The 17,174-nt window shown below is 47.2% G+C and overlaps 1 protein-coding gene across 12 annotated transcripts in view; it reads left to right on the forward strand.

Moving 5' to 3' along the window:
• The window catches only part of IQSEC1 (IQ motif and Sec7 domain ArfGEF 1), a 281,533-nt gene that overhangs the window by 136,340 nt on the left and 128,019 nt on the right, over positions 1-17,174 (forward strand). For 7 of the 12 annotated variants that reach the window (XM_039559071.1, XM_039559074.1, XM_039559073.1 and 4 more), the window contains one exon: positions 7,646-7,690. The exons of 4 other annotated variants lie outside the window; for them this stretch is intronic. In XM_039559071.1, the coding sequence (XP_039415005.1) occupies positions 7,646-7,690 (45 nt within the window). Of the gene's footprint in view, positions 1-7,645; positions 7,691-13,921; positions 14,668-17,174 lie in introns of those variants that run through there. One more of the 12 variants, XM_039559080.1, reaches the window with a different exon arrangement.

The following is a 17,174-nucleotide window of genomic DNA, read 5'->3' on the forward strand; positions in this document are numbered from 1 at the left end:
AGAAACAAACCTTTAGCCTATAAACCAGGGGAAGCTGGAGTGGAATCTGTCCCTGAGGTGCCAGCAGGAACTGTCACAGTGTGCTCAAACACACCTGCAGCACTTGCACCCTACAGGAACAGGCTCAGTTTCGAGTGATGCTGTTGTAAGTCTGTCTTAGGATATGATGTGATGTGGCCAGTTTGGGGTGTGTTCCTTTTGTCTTCACTTTGGTGAGGTTTTTACTCACCACTGCATCACTTGCACAGAGCTGCTGGAAGCTGTTTTGGAGGACAGTGATAGAGCTGGCAAAAGGAGACGTGAGATTCAAACACCAGTTGCACATCCCGTTCAGTTTTACTCACCAGCCCATGTTTTCTGTTGTTTTTCGGTGGGGTGATCTCAAATGCCATGGGAGGATACTTGGAGGATTGGGATGTTTGTGCCCCCCGGGGGAACTCTGCAGGGTGTCCCTGTCTGCTGAGACTGGGCTCTTTGCTGGGATTTTGCTCACACAGAGTGGAGCAGTTTGCCTCACTCACGTACTCTCAGTGCTCCGTTCACAGTCAAGAAGGAACCTTTCACATAACGTGAAAGTGCTTTGAGATTTGTGGCTCTCACAAGCATCATTTTCTGTGCATATGATACACAAACAAAAAGGGAAAGCTGCTCCTGGCCAGGGGCACCAGTGAGGACTTCTGGTGGAGAGCAAGTCTGTCCAACCATGTTGTTGAACAAGACGTTTTCAAACACTTCAGCTCTCAGATTACATTGGCAGGCTGGACCTTGGCCTCACAGGGGATTAAACATAGATCTGGAAGCTTTAATGTCTTCAAATTGAGTTATATACAATTGGCTGCTGCTATCCCAACGCTCCTTCTCTTCCTTCTTTGGAAAACCTCAATTCCCACGTCACATGTACAGGTTGGGTTTGTTGTCAAGGTTCTAAATTTGAGTGGCAAATAGTAGTGCAGCTTGTTAATAAGCATGTGATCTCTGTGTACCTCTGGGAATAAGTGCAATTGAAATGATGGGCTTCACTTCTAGCGAAGCCAAAACCGCATCGCTGCAATACTGTAAGAGGAAATCAGTTCCTCTGGCAAGAGAGCACCTTGAAAAACAATGCTGGGTAGGTGTTCAGCAGGTAATAAATTCTAAACTGCTTCTTGTCATTGGGGTGGGTCCCTGATAAAGATATTTTTTTCTCAGAGTTCAGGACCTGGGGAGTTTGCAAAACTCAGCAGAAGGCTGGGCTGCCTGAATACCAGGCAGACACAGCAGTGAAATCCTAAACAACAGGGCCATTACCCTCCAGGTGTTATTGCTGGAGTTAATTTTTCAAGCAGCATTTTCACTGTATGGCACGTGCGTTGCCACAAAACACAAATTACAGCATTCCTGCTAAAAGAAACTTCTCCAGGTCCCCCCATTGTTACTCCTGCAGACAGCTCTAGGAATGCAGGTCCCAAGTTTGCAAGCACAAATGGGCTTTATTTAATGTAATTCTGTTGTCCCTGCTCAGAAATTCAATTTTGCTTTTGCAGTGTTCTGAAATTAATGAAGCCAGCTGAGCCTTGCTAGTCTGGCTATTTCCTCCTGGCTTTCAGGGTCATGTTTGGCCTTGGTGCCTAGACATTGGTTTTCTCCCAGATCGAAAATCTCTTTGAGATACTGTGATTATATTTTGGTTTGGAGAGCATGTGGTAAAAATGAGTGCTCAGGCACACTTCTGTGTGAGTGTCTGGGGCAAACAAGCTGTGCTTGGAGGACAGGTGATAGGAGATTTCCAACTTGGAGCTGGTTTCCATTCCCAATGCTGGGAGCGCTCTAGGGCCAGCAAGGGTCCAACACATTCCCAGCCTTGGGTCACTCGAGCCCCAAGCAAGGAAAGCTTTTTGTTTGTAAGAGCAGCATTAAGCACTGTTTAATTACTTTCTTGTCTAAATGGTTCATTAAAATATTTGGAACAAAATGTATGGAGTGAAAATGAGAAGCAGGAATTCCCATGGTATCCTTTAAGGCCCTTCCCTCTGAAAGCTGCCTCTCCCTAGCTGAGCAGTGCCAGTTCTTAAATGGTCTGTCCCACAGAAAGGCGTAACTTGAAGTGTATTTTCAGGTGGTGTTGCAATGACTGCTGTCAGCCGAGTGCTGCTTCCCCCTGCCCTGCCTACCCTCGCAATCCTGTGGAATCCTCTGGAGCGGGGCTGCTCCGCTGTCAGATCTACAGTCAGACAGGTCTGCTGGATTGGATCTGCTGAATGCAGCTGCCAGAGGCATTCCAGCTTCCCTGGGAGCCTCTGCCTGCGCTCCATCCCTGCTTTGTCACTGCAGAGTGTCCCAGGGAAGGGGACGATGGCGCGGCAGGGACGGCGTGGGAACATCGCTGCATCCATCCGGCCACCGTGGCTGGCAGTGGTCCATGGCAGTGCCAAGGCCAGGGGACAGGAGGAAGGCAGGCACTGCCCTGCCTTTGGTGCCTGGCAGTGCCTGGAGTCACTCACACTGCACTAATTAATGCAGGCCAGGGCTGCACATCTGATAAACGGCGCTCCAGACAGAGCCACCTCCCTGCAGGGCTCCCGGCCACACATCCATCAGATTGCTCCCAGTTCTGAGAGGAGACCAAGCTCCTCATTAGTCTCTGCTCCATGATATTCAAATGAGAATTTCCCACAGCTTGTTCCTTCAGGGCCATTTGTTTGGGAGATCAGGTGAAGGAGTGGGACAGGAGCTGAACTGCCAGGCCCTGGGTCCCTTGAGCTCAGGGCACTTTGGGGTTTTCTGGGAATGTGTCCTCCCTGATGGCTTGGCAGATCTCTGACAAGGGATGTGAAGGAAGGATTTTCTTTGAATGGCTGGGTTATCATTTCCAGCTTTGTTTCTGAGGGGTGGGGTGTCCTGGCTGAGTACAATCCTTCTGTCACCTTCTTTTTGCCTCTTGGGATTGGATGCTTTGGGCTTTCCTTCCAAATGGAGCACTGAGACTGGGATTCATGGTGTGCCAGACCATCCTCAAGCAAGGGTAAAGATTTTCATTTGGTGAAGCTGCACTTTGGCGTATAAAGAAATAATTTAGTCCTCCTTGGTATGCAAACACGTGGAGAATCACAGCACCAGCCTGCAGCAAGCAGGTTTCCCTTTCTTCCGTGAGCTGCCAGCTCCTAGGAAGAAACTGTGCCAAGCAGCAGCAATTATTCACTGAGCAATACCCCAGACAGGGTCTTAAATATTTAATGTATTATTCTGCATTCCTTCCCTCAGTGTGAGAGGGATGCAGTACCACAGTGCTGCGAGCACCGAGGCTCTGACAGAGCTCAGAGCTGCCTTTTCCCCTCACACCCCCTCTGAGCTGCTGTCTGCATACAGCATATCTTTGTACTCTGATGCTCCAAGTGAATCTCCCTTCTTAGCCAAAAGATGATATATTTAAGCAGTCTTTATTTGGGATCAAGCTGGGAGTTTGCTTCAACTGCAATTATTTCTTCTGTCACCGCTGTGCGTTTCCGTGCCAGAAGAATATCTTGGCTTTTCTCAAATTGGATCTTTTTCTGGCTGCTTGCACGATGTGTGCTTGTGCTGTGTGGTTATTTGTAGCCTCTGCCAGCAGTAAGAGAGGTAGTGCTGGGGTCTCCTCTGTCCTCTGGTGAACAGCTAATGAAGCAGTTGCAGCCGTCTGCACTGATGGGAAGGGACTTTCAGCATTATCCAGGCAAATTGAGCCCCGAGGACTGGAAGCTGCCCAAGGGACCCTGAGGAGGGGAGGCAGCTGGACTGAGCCATCAGTGTGGGCACTCCCCCAGGATTATCCACTCAGCCCAGTAAGAACCTCCTCAGAACTTTGCCCTCCATCAAGAGAGGTAAAACCAAGGCTGATGCAGGGACAGGGGCTGGGCTGTGGAGTGGCTGTCCCCATCCACCTGCCTGAGCAAGAGCACAGCTCTGGGTGGCTCTGCAGGCACAGGGACATCTCCCAAATGCCTCAGTGAAACACTGTCACCACTCCACACGGAGAGGCAGGAGCTGAAGGGTTCTGTAGCAGTCCCAGATCAAAACCACTCCTTGTCTGTCGTCTCAGCTGAGCAAAGCACCACTGCAGGTTGTCAGTCCTCCAGCGTTCATTGCCTACCTTCTCCATGTCACACAACATAAGGAGCTCCATCTCAGACTATTTCCAAAATAATCTTCAGTTATACTGCTTTTTGTAGTCACAAAAAAGTTTCTTTCATCACAAAAAAAGCAAAATAAACCCGAGCTTTGTATCATGGCTCAAGGTGCCAAGAGCCAGTTGTGTGTTCGCTTCAATCTGCTAAAACGTTGTGGAATAGGACCTTTCAGACACCCGATTGCTGGGAGTGCTCTCTGCTCACCACAGAGTGCCAACAGCAAGAGTCAGAGCCTGTGGCCTTGTTCTGTGCTCCAGGACAGAACTCTTGACTAGAAGTGTGCTTACAGTTTTTGTCTGTGGATAAAAGCCCACTGTCTGAATTTTAGACCAATGATTCCTTGGAAATATTTGTGTTTTCTCCTGCATGATGCACTGCAGAAGTGGGCTGGTCACAGTTCCTGTGCTGATGGACGCAGATGGAGGCTCTAGGCAAGCTCCTCATCCAGGAGCTGTGGATATCCATACTTTGGATAATCCTTTAGCCTTGAAAGCAGTTGTTCTTACCAACAGTTACACACTTTCTTCAGGTTTCATGCTGACCACGTTAGCAGTAAGTAATCCCACCGTGTGCCCAGTTTAGTTACACTCCATGCCACCATTCCTCTGCCTTTTCCCTGAAATGTCAGGAATTTGCATGATGAGGAGATGTCCTTCAGCTGAGCCACGAGTGAAACTGGGGCACATCTCCTCCAGTCCCCACCTGGAAGGACCTTGCAAACCCCACGGAAACAAACTGGAGATACAAAACAGCCCCGGGGTGGTCTGGAGCATTCCCTGATAATTCCAGGCAGTTCTGCAGTTTGTGCTCTGTCTCAGCTCAGTTTTCACTCAAAGCCTTGGGCATAGTTCTGCAGTTAATGGCACTTTGGGAATTTTTTAAAATACCTCTATTAATACCAATGGAAATTATACATATATAGACAAGTCTGTTACATTTAACAATATCATTTTAATGGCTTCATCATTAGATAGTGTCTGTGCTTCTTTCTGGGCTACACTGAGCCAGTGGCCATTAGGAATAAACAGGATTGTCAGACCTTCCTGCTCACTTTCTTCACAGCAGCACAATATTTTATTTTCCTGTCCAGTTAATTTGTTAAAAAGCAAAACAAACCCAACAAACCACATTTTGAAGTAACCTAAATGAGATATATATTTTTATTATTCCTGAAGTGACCCTGTATGCAATGAGATATTTGGTTTGCTGCAGCTTTCATGACATTGTGTTCAGAATCTGGGTTATTTTTATGTTTTAAATTAACTTTCCATCTTTGAGCAGTTTGGAAAGAAACCAAAAGACTTAAATGGGATTTTAGCTGGAAAGAAAGAAGGGGAGTGATGATGTGATTATACTAAAGTTATTCTATAAATTCAGTAAGAATTAACCAACTTTTTGTACCCCAAATCTGGATCTTTTGGTAGAATTTAAACTTGGTTTCTCCTGGTTTTGCTGGGGATTTTTGTGGCCACTAAACGTTGGTTCTCATGTTGTCAGAACTCCTGAGGTTTTCCTCAATGCCAGGTTGAGTCTGTGGGTGGGTGGCCAGGTGAAAAGGCTGGCTGTGACAATTCTGGGGGTGTTGCCCTCCTTTGTAGGGCTTGTTTTCCATCCTTCTCCCCACTGTGATCTGTGTGGGGATCCATCTCATCCAGGGCATTTCTCCACATCGGCTCCAGAAGCTTTTCCTGTCTTTGACACTGTTTCTCCATCTGACGTTCACCTTAAAACCCCCCACATATAAGTTGCACCAGGGGAGGTCTAGGCTGAATATTAGGAAAAACTTCTTCACTGGAAGTGTTGACACGCAGTGGCACAGGCTGCCCAGGGCAGTGCTGGGATCAGCATCCCCGGGAGTGCTCAGAAAACATCCGGATGGGTGCTGAGGGACACGGTTTGATGGACCTGGCAGTGTCAGGGGAATGGTTGGACTCACCCTGGGGGTCTTTCCCAACCTTGATGAGCCTGTGATTTGTGACTCTTAAGAGGGGCATTTTTGCTGGGAGCCGTGCTTTTCCTGTGTGTATTTAGATACAGAAATACATGTGCCTCTCCTGACTGAGGGTTTGGGTGCTGGGGAGCTGCCTTGGGTGCCTGAGCTCAGGAAGGAAAACCGGGAATCGTGCTGAAGCTGTAATCCTGCTCCTTGGGATTGTGTCAGGAGTCCCCGAGGTCAGGAGTGCTCAGAGCCAGTGGGCACCACAGTCAAGGGTTGGGGGCTAATCACCGCTCATTAGCATCTCCTCTGTATGCACAGCGCATCCCTGCTGCACAACCACGGCGTCGGAGAAATATTTATTTATAGCACCGAGGGCCAAAACTGCTCAGAGCAGATTTTCCTGCAAGTCTGGGTTGAAAGCGAGGCAAAAAGCCGTGCTGAGTGAGCAGGCTGGCACCTCCACAGCACACGGAGGGACGCAGGAAACTTAATTAAAGTAAATGAAGCTCACCCTTTTCCGTTGTTAAACTAACACCAGCCACAAAGGCGGCATATGGGAGCCACCCCCGCAAAATTCATGGCTATTCACAAATCTTGAGCTGGTGAAGCAAACAAATTGCAGGGTGGCATAAGCTCCCCAAAGCTATTTTAAAGCTTTAGTTAAAAGCTATTTGTTCAATATGGTTTGTTTCCATTCCTGTGCAGCTGATTCCTGCTGCTTTTACGGCCTCCTCCCTTCACACCACCCTGTTTATTTTTGTAAACAAAATTAGGAATCTTGGGATTCAAAGTAAAGATTTGCCATTGATTTATGAATGCCCGTGTAAATATAATTAATGCAGTTCTAATGTGAATTTTATGGACCTCCACAGACTGTACATGTTTATGGCTATGTGAGCAAAGGCTGATCTGTGGCCATTTGTGTAAGGGATGGAAATGGATAAGTGCAAGTAACCATTTAAAAATGATGGGGCCATGGCTGATGTTTTATTACAGATTGTGGGAAAACTGGCTTCTTCACCCTAAAAATGTAACTCTGTGTTATATATATATTATTGTGATAAACCTGGGGTCATGCTCAGTGAGAGCAAGGGTAATTAGTAACACCACACTGCATGTTAAATATTGCTGCTCAAAAATCAATGTACTCAGAGAACTTCCTCAGTGCTTACAATATCTCACCTGAACTTTGTGCTGCAATCGTTCTGCAGGACACCTTCACAGCTGCCTTTTTTGGGTAGAGAGCAGAAAGCCCCAGAGTGTAAAAGTCACTCACGTAGATACTTCTAGAATATTGAAAATTGATCAGGTTGTGACTAATTCAGACAAACATTTCTCTAATTCTCCTTTCTCTAATCTAGGAAAGGGCTGTTGGGTTTTTTGTTTGGGTACTTTTATTTACTCTCATGTTTAATGGCATGCTAAGTACTCTGAAATGTCAGTAAGAAGGAGAAAAATGTGAAGTCATTGATGTTTAAGGACATAACATTTTTGAATAGTTTATGCTTTTATTTTGGTTTATTCTTTAATACTTTATAATTTTATTCTTTTGCTGTCACCTCAGGACTTCACTGGAAACAGGAAGCAGCATCTCAACTGACCCACTCAGGTACTGTAGCAATCATAGATGGTAGTTTTAGGTTTGAACTGACAGAAATGCCCTGCTCTGTATCAGCTGCACATCACACACCTTTATCTTGCAATGCACAGCCAGCAGAGGCACTGACCCAGTAGCTGGATTTTCCTAAGAGTGGATAATTTGCTCTTTTCCAGGATTTCCAACTTGAAATTCAGTTCTAGTTCAAACCCTGTGTTTGTTCTCTGAGGAGCACGGAGGGGAGGGACAGAGGGTGTGCTTGTGCACAACCCATCTCTCTCTCAGATTTTTATGACCTCGTGCTGACAATATTTGACCTGTTCCCCTGTCCTGGCAGGTCCGTGCTGCTCTGGGGAGCAGTTGTGTGGAGATGTCGCTCCTGCTTCTGCTGCTCAGCATTTTGATAAAAGCACCCACCCTTCAGAGAGCTCTGTCACAGGAGGCACTGCCAGAGCTGGGGTTTTACTTTGATCACTCCATTTAGAAAGAAATGCTTAGCCCTGTTAACACTGCATATCACATGGGTACCTTGCATCTTTTATTCTCATCCTTGCACGTTGAAAAGTGCATCAAAGGCACAGACTTCCTTTGATAAGGCTGGGGCAGAGTCCCTCCCTCTCCAACTGGCAGCTGTTTTGGTACAAGTCTTCCTTTGGAGATGTTCTGGGTTGAGGATGTGACTTTTTCCCACATGATGTCATTTTAGCCTTGCTTGAACAAAACGGTGGGAGCTGTTCTGCTTAACCTTATTCAAATCAAGGCCCCTCTGTAATTAATCTTCTATTATTATCCAGTGTAAAGTCTTCTGAAAGTGAAGCATTTGCCCTGTTACCATTTCCTAAGCAGCCACCCTCTCTGCTGTGATATTCCCTTTGTCCTCAGCACAGCAACACTGGGCCATGTTCAGTCCCCACTGTACTTCTGTCCCATTCCCAGTGTGATGGGAACACTGGGCCTTTGTCTGCCAGGACAATGCAGGGAACAATCCCAACTTCCCCTGGCTCTGCTCCTCTGCAAATTTATTTTAGTGAGAGCATCGTGATGCTGGTGTGTGATTTACCAGAGCCAGGTATTGCTGCCACCTTTATTGCAGGCTGGAAATAGATTTTATTACAGTGTTCTTCCTCCCATTGAGTATTTTTTTCCATGGGAAGGTGTCAGTGAGGAACATGGAAGAATTAGATGCATGCAGTAAATCCTTTTGAATGTTGGGCTGAAATAGTATCTGGGAGTTACCAGATGAGGATGTAAAAATGCCACTCTTTAACTACAAATTGAATGATTTTGTGAAGTTTAAAAAATCTGGAGTGAAACAATTGCTGAGGAGACCCTGAAGAAAACTGTTCCGATTTTATCAGGTAAAACTGTGAATTTTTCTTAGCGTTAAACAGTTACTGAGGGAAGAGCATGTGACATCTGCTCCACTTCAGCAGCTCCAATAAGCCTGCTCTGGAGCTGTAATTAGACAGAATTAAGGCCATTATTTTTAAGTACAATGAAAGATAATAGAAGACTTCTTGTTAGTGGATGTGTTCTCATGAACCTGTTAGGCAAATTGGCCTTTGAACGACCCAGAAGATGGGATGTACCAATTAACATGGCCCCACCCTGTGTCCTGTCAAGTATTTCCTAGTCAGGGTACTCTTGTTGCATTTTGCTCACAAATTTCCTGTCCCCATCACAAGGCACATTTGCCCCCAGTGAACCAACCACTCTTCTAAATCTCAGTGCTGGGAAGAGTAAAGGTTAACGTGAAAAATTTGCTTATGTCCATTATAAAGAGGAAAATATGTAAAAATGGGCATAATTTATGTGTGTGTGTATTGGTTGGCACAATTTCTTTCATAGCCTGCACACTCTGGATATTTTGAGTTGGCCTCTGTCAGCTTTCAGCTGGCATCTGAAAATGTTTTGTTTCCTAATGTCTAAATCTTAATGTGGCCCTTCTGGAGGGTTGAATTGCCAGACCTGTTCCAAATGAGTTGGAAATGCAAATGTTTGAGCTTTGCAGATATTTGGGGCGGGTTTGTCAGCTTCTGTAGCAAATCGATCAGCCAGAGGTTGTGTGAGCTCAGGGAACAGATGTGCACAAAGGACAGTCAGGATGAAGAGAACAGCAAAGTTCTTCCTACCCTTCTCCATGGATACTTTGGCAGCTGAGTGGCTTAATCACCAAAAATAAAGGGTAGTATCAAATGATGGTTAGAATTCATCTGGGGGGGGAGTGCATAACTCTGAGAGCTGTCTGCAGCCAATAAACTCTGTTTTGAGTTTCTGGAAGGTTTCTAGGCAGCAGAGCTGCCCTTCAAGTCAACACGGAGGGGAAAGACCTTGATTGATGTCCTGACTCTCTGGGAATCTCTGCAGAGCTCGTCACCAGCACCTTGGGGTGTCCCCAGGCTGTCCCTGAGCCCGAGGGCTCCATATGAGCTCTTCCACCTGCCCTGGTGGGGCAGGGATGCTCCAGGGGTGGCACCCAGGAATGCCTGTGAGGGGCAGGGAGGGACATCTGGTTTACCAGAGCCTTGAACATCAACACTTGCCTTATTCTTTGAACAGCTTGGGAATTTTCTCCCCAGCTTTGCTGTGGAGACCCCTTACTGCACTTCAGTGCCCTCACAGCACCCAGTGCACAGAGCTGTGTGTGCTGTGGTGTCCTGGGAGCAGCAAGGCCTTCAAACCTTCCAGGAAGAAGTTCAGCATCTCTCTGCTTGCCCAAACCCGTGGTTTATACACCTGCTCTGCATTCCCCCACTTTTTAATGAGGTGTGTGCAGGGTATCCTGGATGAATATGGGATCCACACTCTGTGTGTCCCATGAAATTCCTGAACTCCACAACACACGAATGGCTACCATGAAATTTTTGTGTGTGGCCAGTCGAGTATTTCACCCTGGAGTCTTGAAAGACTCGGGGAAAACAATTTAACTACTGCAGTGTCTGTGTTCCAGCTAAGTTGGGGGATACACTGGTTTTCTGGGGAAGTGAAATATTTTTCAGGAATGTTCCTGGCTTATCACTCTAGAAGTTTAACTCAGTAAATAACAGTAGGTCAATAGAAGTATTTTGTGAAAGGTTGTCACCAGACAAGTCAATTTTCCTGACCTGCCCAACTTTTGGAGCCAGTGCACCAGGAACTCCAGCAGGCACTAGCTTCATGCTGGGGTTATTTTACCCCTCACTTTTCCTTCAGCCTCAGAGCTCCAGGGCTTGGCAAGAAAACCACCCCTAAAAAAGGAGGTGGTGCAATGTTCGATTTCTACTTGGCCCTTTTTTTAGTGGCTGTTTTTGAAAGCCTTGTCAGAGGCTGAACTCTCAGTGACTGCAGAAATTCTCAGCAAACTGCTCACGGCTCCAGCGCTGGAGCTGCAGCACATCCAAAAATCCCTGCTTGTATTAGGCCTGGGAATTCTGAGTCAAAGGTTTCGGTAAATGCCTTTCTGAAAGAACCAGTTCTATATCCAGGGTGAGCGTGAGATGAAGCTTAATTTCCTTTGTTGTTTTCCTCTGGAAAGACAAGTGAAAATGAAGAACGTGTTGAGAGCGTGGGGCTTTTCATTTGCAAAAGTCCTAATTAGCATTTTCTCTGCATGCAGTGAGGGATAATGGGTGTTGGATGCTGTCAGGAAATCCATGGGTACATGGCTCCTATGCTCTGAGCCCACTGCTTAGAAACAGATAATTAAGGTGATAAATAGTTTGGGTTTTTTCTAGAAAGGATATGATGCTGAGAAAGAAATTGCTTTGCAATGTGAACAGACAAAGGATAAGTTTCCTGAAAAGTCTCATTTCAGGATCAAGACTTTGGCTGGCATCTCCTGAGCTTACTTGTCTTGGGCTGGGTTTGCCCTTTTCCCTTGATCCTGGGAATAGCTGCTCTTGGTTATGGGATGTAACCAGTTTTTTCTTTCTTTTTTTTCCTTCTTTTTTATCTCAGAATGTGAAAAAAATCAGACACAAGAATGTTACAACAGGGAAAACTCAATATCTTTTCTTCTTTCATTTTTTTTTTCTTGTGCCATTTTTTCGTGGAAACAAAGGAAAAATGATTTCCCGTTACCTTCTTGGCATTACCAGACCCAAGGCAGGAGGCAGTGCCAGAAGGTTGGGGCTCACCAGCAGCCACTGGGTCTCCGGGGCCTTTCCTCAGTTCCTCTTTAGATAAAACTACCCTGGAGAACAGGGGAGGGATGAAAAGCAGGGATGAAAGATTTTCGATAAGGAAATCTAAATATCCTTACCATGATGGCATCAGTGACTTGAAAATTGCCAAGCTAATGAAGCCCAAGGGAATATGAGTCCAGGAAGAAAAACAGGCTTGGATTTGGGCAGCATTTCTTATTGTTAGGAGGTGATGTTCCTTCTCAGAGATATCCCGTTGTGTTTGCTTGGGAGTCACCAGCTCTGGTGCTGGTCTGAAAGAAATCCCAGCAAATAAGTGCAGGCAGCACAAGGAAAGGGGTACTTGAAAGAGAATCTTCACAAGAAATTATTTTTAATAGCCCAAATCAAGCACTTTTTTTCCCTGCAAGTTTCTTTTCTCATGGTCTAGTCATTCCCACCACCTGCCCTGTCCTGTACAAGGTGTTTTTAGGGAAATACCACACAAAGTGTGACCCTGGTTAAGCATAACCCACTGATTTCTTTACTTCACTAAAGAAACTGCCAATTCTTACTCAAATATATTTATAATTTCATTTAATTAAACTTGCACAAAGCAGTTTTCTAAGAAGATGCAAGGCACTTCTGTAACTGCACGGTGACAGTGAGTAAAACCAGAACCCCTAAATATAGCTTCTATAGATCCCTAAATATAGCTTATTATCCAGGCACTTGGGGAACCAGATAGGTCCACATGGGAAAGAGCCTCAGATTGAGGCTTAGGGGTTTGGTTTTCTTTGCATATTTTAAAAACAGTGTTAAAATTCTTGTGGCTTTTTGGGGAGGGGATTGTGGGGGTGGTTTATGGTTTATTTGTTTGGTTGGGTTTTTTTGTTTGGTTGATTGTTTGCTGGTTTTGTTTTGAATGCTTGTCCAAGTGCCAGAGTGGTTTTGAAGTATTTCGTCAGCTCCTGCTTTTGGTTTTGTTGTTGTAACTGTTGAACCCTTAAGTTCCTCTATACCTGCCTGGCAGTGTTGCAAGCCATAGCCTGATGTTTCCTGTGAGTGAGAAACGAAACAGTACGTGGAACAGCCAAATCGTAGTCCAGTATGCTGGACATAAGCATTGGTTGGTCTCCACTACGGTTCCTCCCCCAGAGGGTGCTGGGCACTGCCCAGGCTCCCCAGGGAATGGTCCCGGCCCCGAGGCTGCCGGAGCTCCAGGAGTGTTTGGACAGCGCTGCCAGGGATGCCCAGGGTGGGGTTGTTGGGGTGTCTGTGCAGGGCCAGGAGCTGGACTGATGGTCCTTGTGGGTTCCTTCCATCCCGGGATATGCACAGAATCCCAGACTAATTTCGGCTGGGAAGGACCTTAAAGCCCATCCAGTGCCACCCCTGCCATGGGCAGGGACACCTTCCACTGTCCCAGACTGCTCCCAGCCCCAATGTCCAGCCTGGCCTTGGGCACTGCCAGGGATCCAGGGGCAGCCACAGCTGCTCTGGGCACCCTGTGCCAGGGCCTGCCCACCCTCACAGGGAGGAAATCCCACCTAATCTCTAATCTAACTCTGCCCTGTGTGTTTCCATCCCAGGATTCTCACCATTTGCAGTTCACGGTGGGATAGAGAGGAAAGAAGAGGGAGGGGAGGGAGTTGGTAGAATTGGGCCATGGTAAAAGATAAGACATTTTTTAAAATTTGTGCTCCTGTCTTCTCAGAACAAAAGCAGTCCGCCTTTATCGTGCCCAGCAGAGGTTTCGATAGCAAACGCTGCTAATTCCGCAATCCCCCAGCCCCGCAGCTCCCAGCCCTGCCTGCGGCTCGGGGATGGCTCCGGAGCGGCTGCGGCTGCCGGGACCCCCGGAGGGGCTGTCCGTCCCCGCCGGCAGTCTGGCTGGCTGTCCGGCTGTCCGTCTCTCCGTCTGTCCGTCCGTCCGTCCGTCCGTGCCCGCGCCTCGGGGGCTGTCCCGCTGCCGCCCCGCGGTTCGGGGTTGGTTCATCCTCCCCCCCTGCGCTCCCTGGCAAAACGCGTCGGGAACAAGATAAGCACAATCTGGTGTGTGAGCGGGAGGGTCTGAGCTCCTGCCTTCTTTTTTTTCTTCTTCTTTTTTTTTTTTTTTTTTTCCCCCCTCCTTCTCCCTTTTTCCGTTTTTTTTCCGCTCTTTTCCCCTCCCCGTCACGAGAAGCCCCCCGTTCCCGAGGTGCCGCAGACAATGGAGCCCGTGTGCTGGTACAGGAGGAGCTGATTAACAGAGGAGGCAAAAAAGGGAAAAGGGCAAACGCCGGCAGCCCCATGTGCTGAGATCACAGCTCGGCTGTGGGTACCGGGCAGCGGTGTCAGAGCCCACCGAGATAATTGCCTGCATTTTCCGAAGTCTGGGAGCTCTAAGGATGCTTTCCAAGGGTCCATCAAAGCCCGCAGCTGGAATGTATCCACGCTGTTTGTCCAGAGGGCTTTCAGAATGGCCTAAAATAGCCGAAAGGAGAAGTGGGATTTCTGTGTAACACCAGTGATCCCGGTAGGACTGGGGACTTTGGGAGAGATAAACGGCGAGCGGGATCAAAGAGCGCCCATGAATTTGTGTCCTTTGTGCGGCTGCCTCTTTGTATGAGCGGGGGGCACTGGGGCTGCAGGTGCTGAGCCATGTGCGGGGCTGCCCGCCGGCTCCGCGCCGATCCCACAGCCCGGTGATGCAGCCACAGGGACACGAGGGTGCTGCTCTGCTTTTGAGTCATTCAGATCATAACAAAAAAGTCTTGTGTTGCTAAAAGCCCGCTGCAGACCACAGTCGCGGCAGCAGGAGTGCTGGAAAATGCTGAAGTTGAAGGCCTTCTGCTTGGATTACTGGCAGTTTTTATGTCTCCAGCCTCTCCATGGTTTCTATAAAAGGTAAGAAAATGTTAACTCTGCAATGCTCCTCAGCACGGGGTGGCTGCACATGATGATGCCACCAGGGTTTTTCCTCGCTGTTCTGCTCCCTGGGAGAAGGGAGTGGTAGGCACTTAATGAGAACTTGTGACAAAGATTGTAAAGCTGCTTTTTTTTTTTTTTAATTGCATTAATTATCAGCTGCTGTTGTCTCTGTGCATGCAGATGTGAAGGTGAGGGTGCTGTTTGGTTTTAACCTCTGCTTTAGGTCACATCACCCCAGCTAAGACTCAGTACTTTTCCTTCCCTGATATTTTATCCTCAGGCACAGGAGCTCATGCTGTGGTGTCCACACTGTACACAGCACTGGCAGATTAATTGAAATGTCATGGAAATTTATGTAATGCAGAGAAGACCCTTTATTTCCCTGAGATATTTAGTAATATAATAGTTCATCTTTCCTCTCCCTCCCAGCACAAAGTGCACATCAGAGTCATTCAGAGCAGTGGGCACTTCACTTAGGCAGGTCTGACACCCAGCTTAAATGATTGATGGTGAATGGTGATCCTAAAGAATAGGTCTGGGTGTCAGAGGCATTGAGCTTGCCTATTTAATGGAACAGCAAAATAAGCAATTCCATTTAACATGTCCCTGAACTTACCCTGATGCTTTTTAATTGAAACTTCGTTTTCCTTGCTCTTGATTTACGCTGCTGAGCAGAGGGAATTGGATGGGTTTGAATTTTCTGGGGGGAAAGTGGGGATCCCTTCACTGTGAACAAAACCCGTGCAATCCTCTAAAACAGGATTCCGTTCTTGTTATGTACACTTTCTGCTCTGGCTACCTATTGTCAGCCTACAGAAAGTGCTTTGTACTAAATGCTAATTGCAGTTGAATTTTTCATGCAGTGGCTGAAGGCTAGAAAAGGGAACTGTTCCAATCTTTTTCAAGGTTTCAGGGGTGCCCCGCACTTTCTGCATTGAGCAATATGGGACCCTCATCTGTGACCATTGGCTTGTGAAGTTTCAAAAGATAGCTTTATTCTCCTCTTCTCGCAGCTTTTCACAGATTCCGCTGCCAAGCCAAAAAATTTCCAACCTAGTCCCAGCCCATTGTGATGTTTCCCTTGCTGAGAAACCATATAAAATAATAGAAATGTAGCCAGGCTGTTTTGACACAAATAAATACTAAACTCGAGCTTTCTGTCTTGGATTCCTGGCGAAATCCCAGCTTTGTGGCAAATGAATTACTGGGGAGTTATTCTACATCTCCTAATGGAAGCCTCTGCAACAGGGCTGCCCATTTATTTCCTCCCAGATAATTAATTTACTTGCCATCAAAACCTGGATGTGCTTGAGTCTTCTGTCTGCAGCGTGTTTGCATGAACAGCACTAAAACCAGGCCTTAAGCACTTCAATACCACACAGAGGCACTTTGTTCTCATCTTTTTGAGAAGAAAAGAAAATTGAAGGAAAGTTGCGACTTCCTCACGTTTGAAACAAAATAATTTCTTGGTCAAAGCACAAACAAGTGTGAAAAACAGGTGCTGCAGAATAACAAACCTTAAATGCAAGGAAGTTCATCTGAGAAAGAAGGAAAAAAACTTTCTGGAGGCTTTCAATTCCTTTTTATTAGTGATTGTAAATAGTTTAAAATGCTCTTGGAAAAGAGCCCAGGGGCAATGGGGAGGTTTTGTGTGTGCCCTGTGTATATATTTCCTATTTTTATGTATAAAATGAGGTAACAGATAACCAAAACAGGGCTTGGGTAACATTTCCATGGAGTGACTGTGCTCTTTCCTTCTGTGCACTGCCTGACCCTGGTTTTCAGCTGCAGTCAGTGCTCAGAGCTGTGGAAAGTGTTCCTGGTGGCTTTGGAAGCCGTGACTTGCTGCTCCATGGTGGGATGTCCAGCTCTGTTTTCCAGCTTTTGGTACTCAGGGAATTCTTGTGGGTTTGTGTCCAGGGCAGGGAAGGGAGCTGGGGAAGGGTCTGGAGCCCCAGGAGTGGCTGAGGGAGCTGGAAAGGGGCTCAGGCTGGAGCAAAGGAGGCTCAGGGGGGACCTTGTGGCTCTGCACAAGTCCCTGACAGGAGGGGGCAGCCGGGGGGGGTCGGGCTCTGCTCCCAGGGAACAGGGACAGGACAAGGAATGGCCTCAGGCTGTGCCAGGGGAGGGTCAGGTTGGATACTGGGAAAATTTCTTCATGGGAAGGGTTGTCAAGCATTGAAACAGGGCAGTGATGGAGTCCCCATCCCTGGGAATGTTCAGAAAACACAGGGATGTGGCACCTGGGGACATGGGTCAGGGGTGGCCTTGGCAGTGCTGGGGAAGGGTTGGACTCGATGATCTCAGGGGGCTTTTCCAGCCTTAATGATTCAGTGATTCTGGATCTGCTGCCTGGCCTGGACAATTCTGATTTTGGGGATCATTTTATCTTGCTCTGGGAGCCGCTTCCATGGAAGTGAAATCCGTGGGCTTGAAGAGAATTCCATGCAGGGTGCGTTTGGTTTTGTGGTGGCCCCACTGCC

Source organism: Corvus cornix, chromosome 12, assembly GCF_000738735.6.
Source record: "Corvus cornix cornix isolate S_Up_H32 chromosome 12, ASM73873v5, whole genome shotgun sequence".
In the NCBI taxonomy this organism is placed as follows: Eukaryota; Metazoa; Chordata; class Aves; order Passeriformes; family Corvidae; genus Corvus; species Corvus cornix.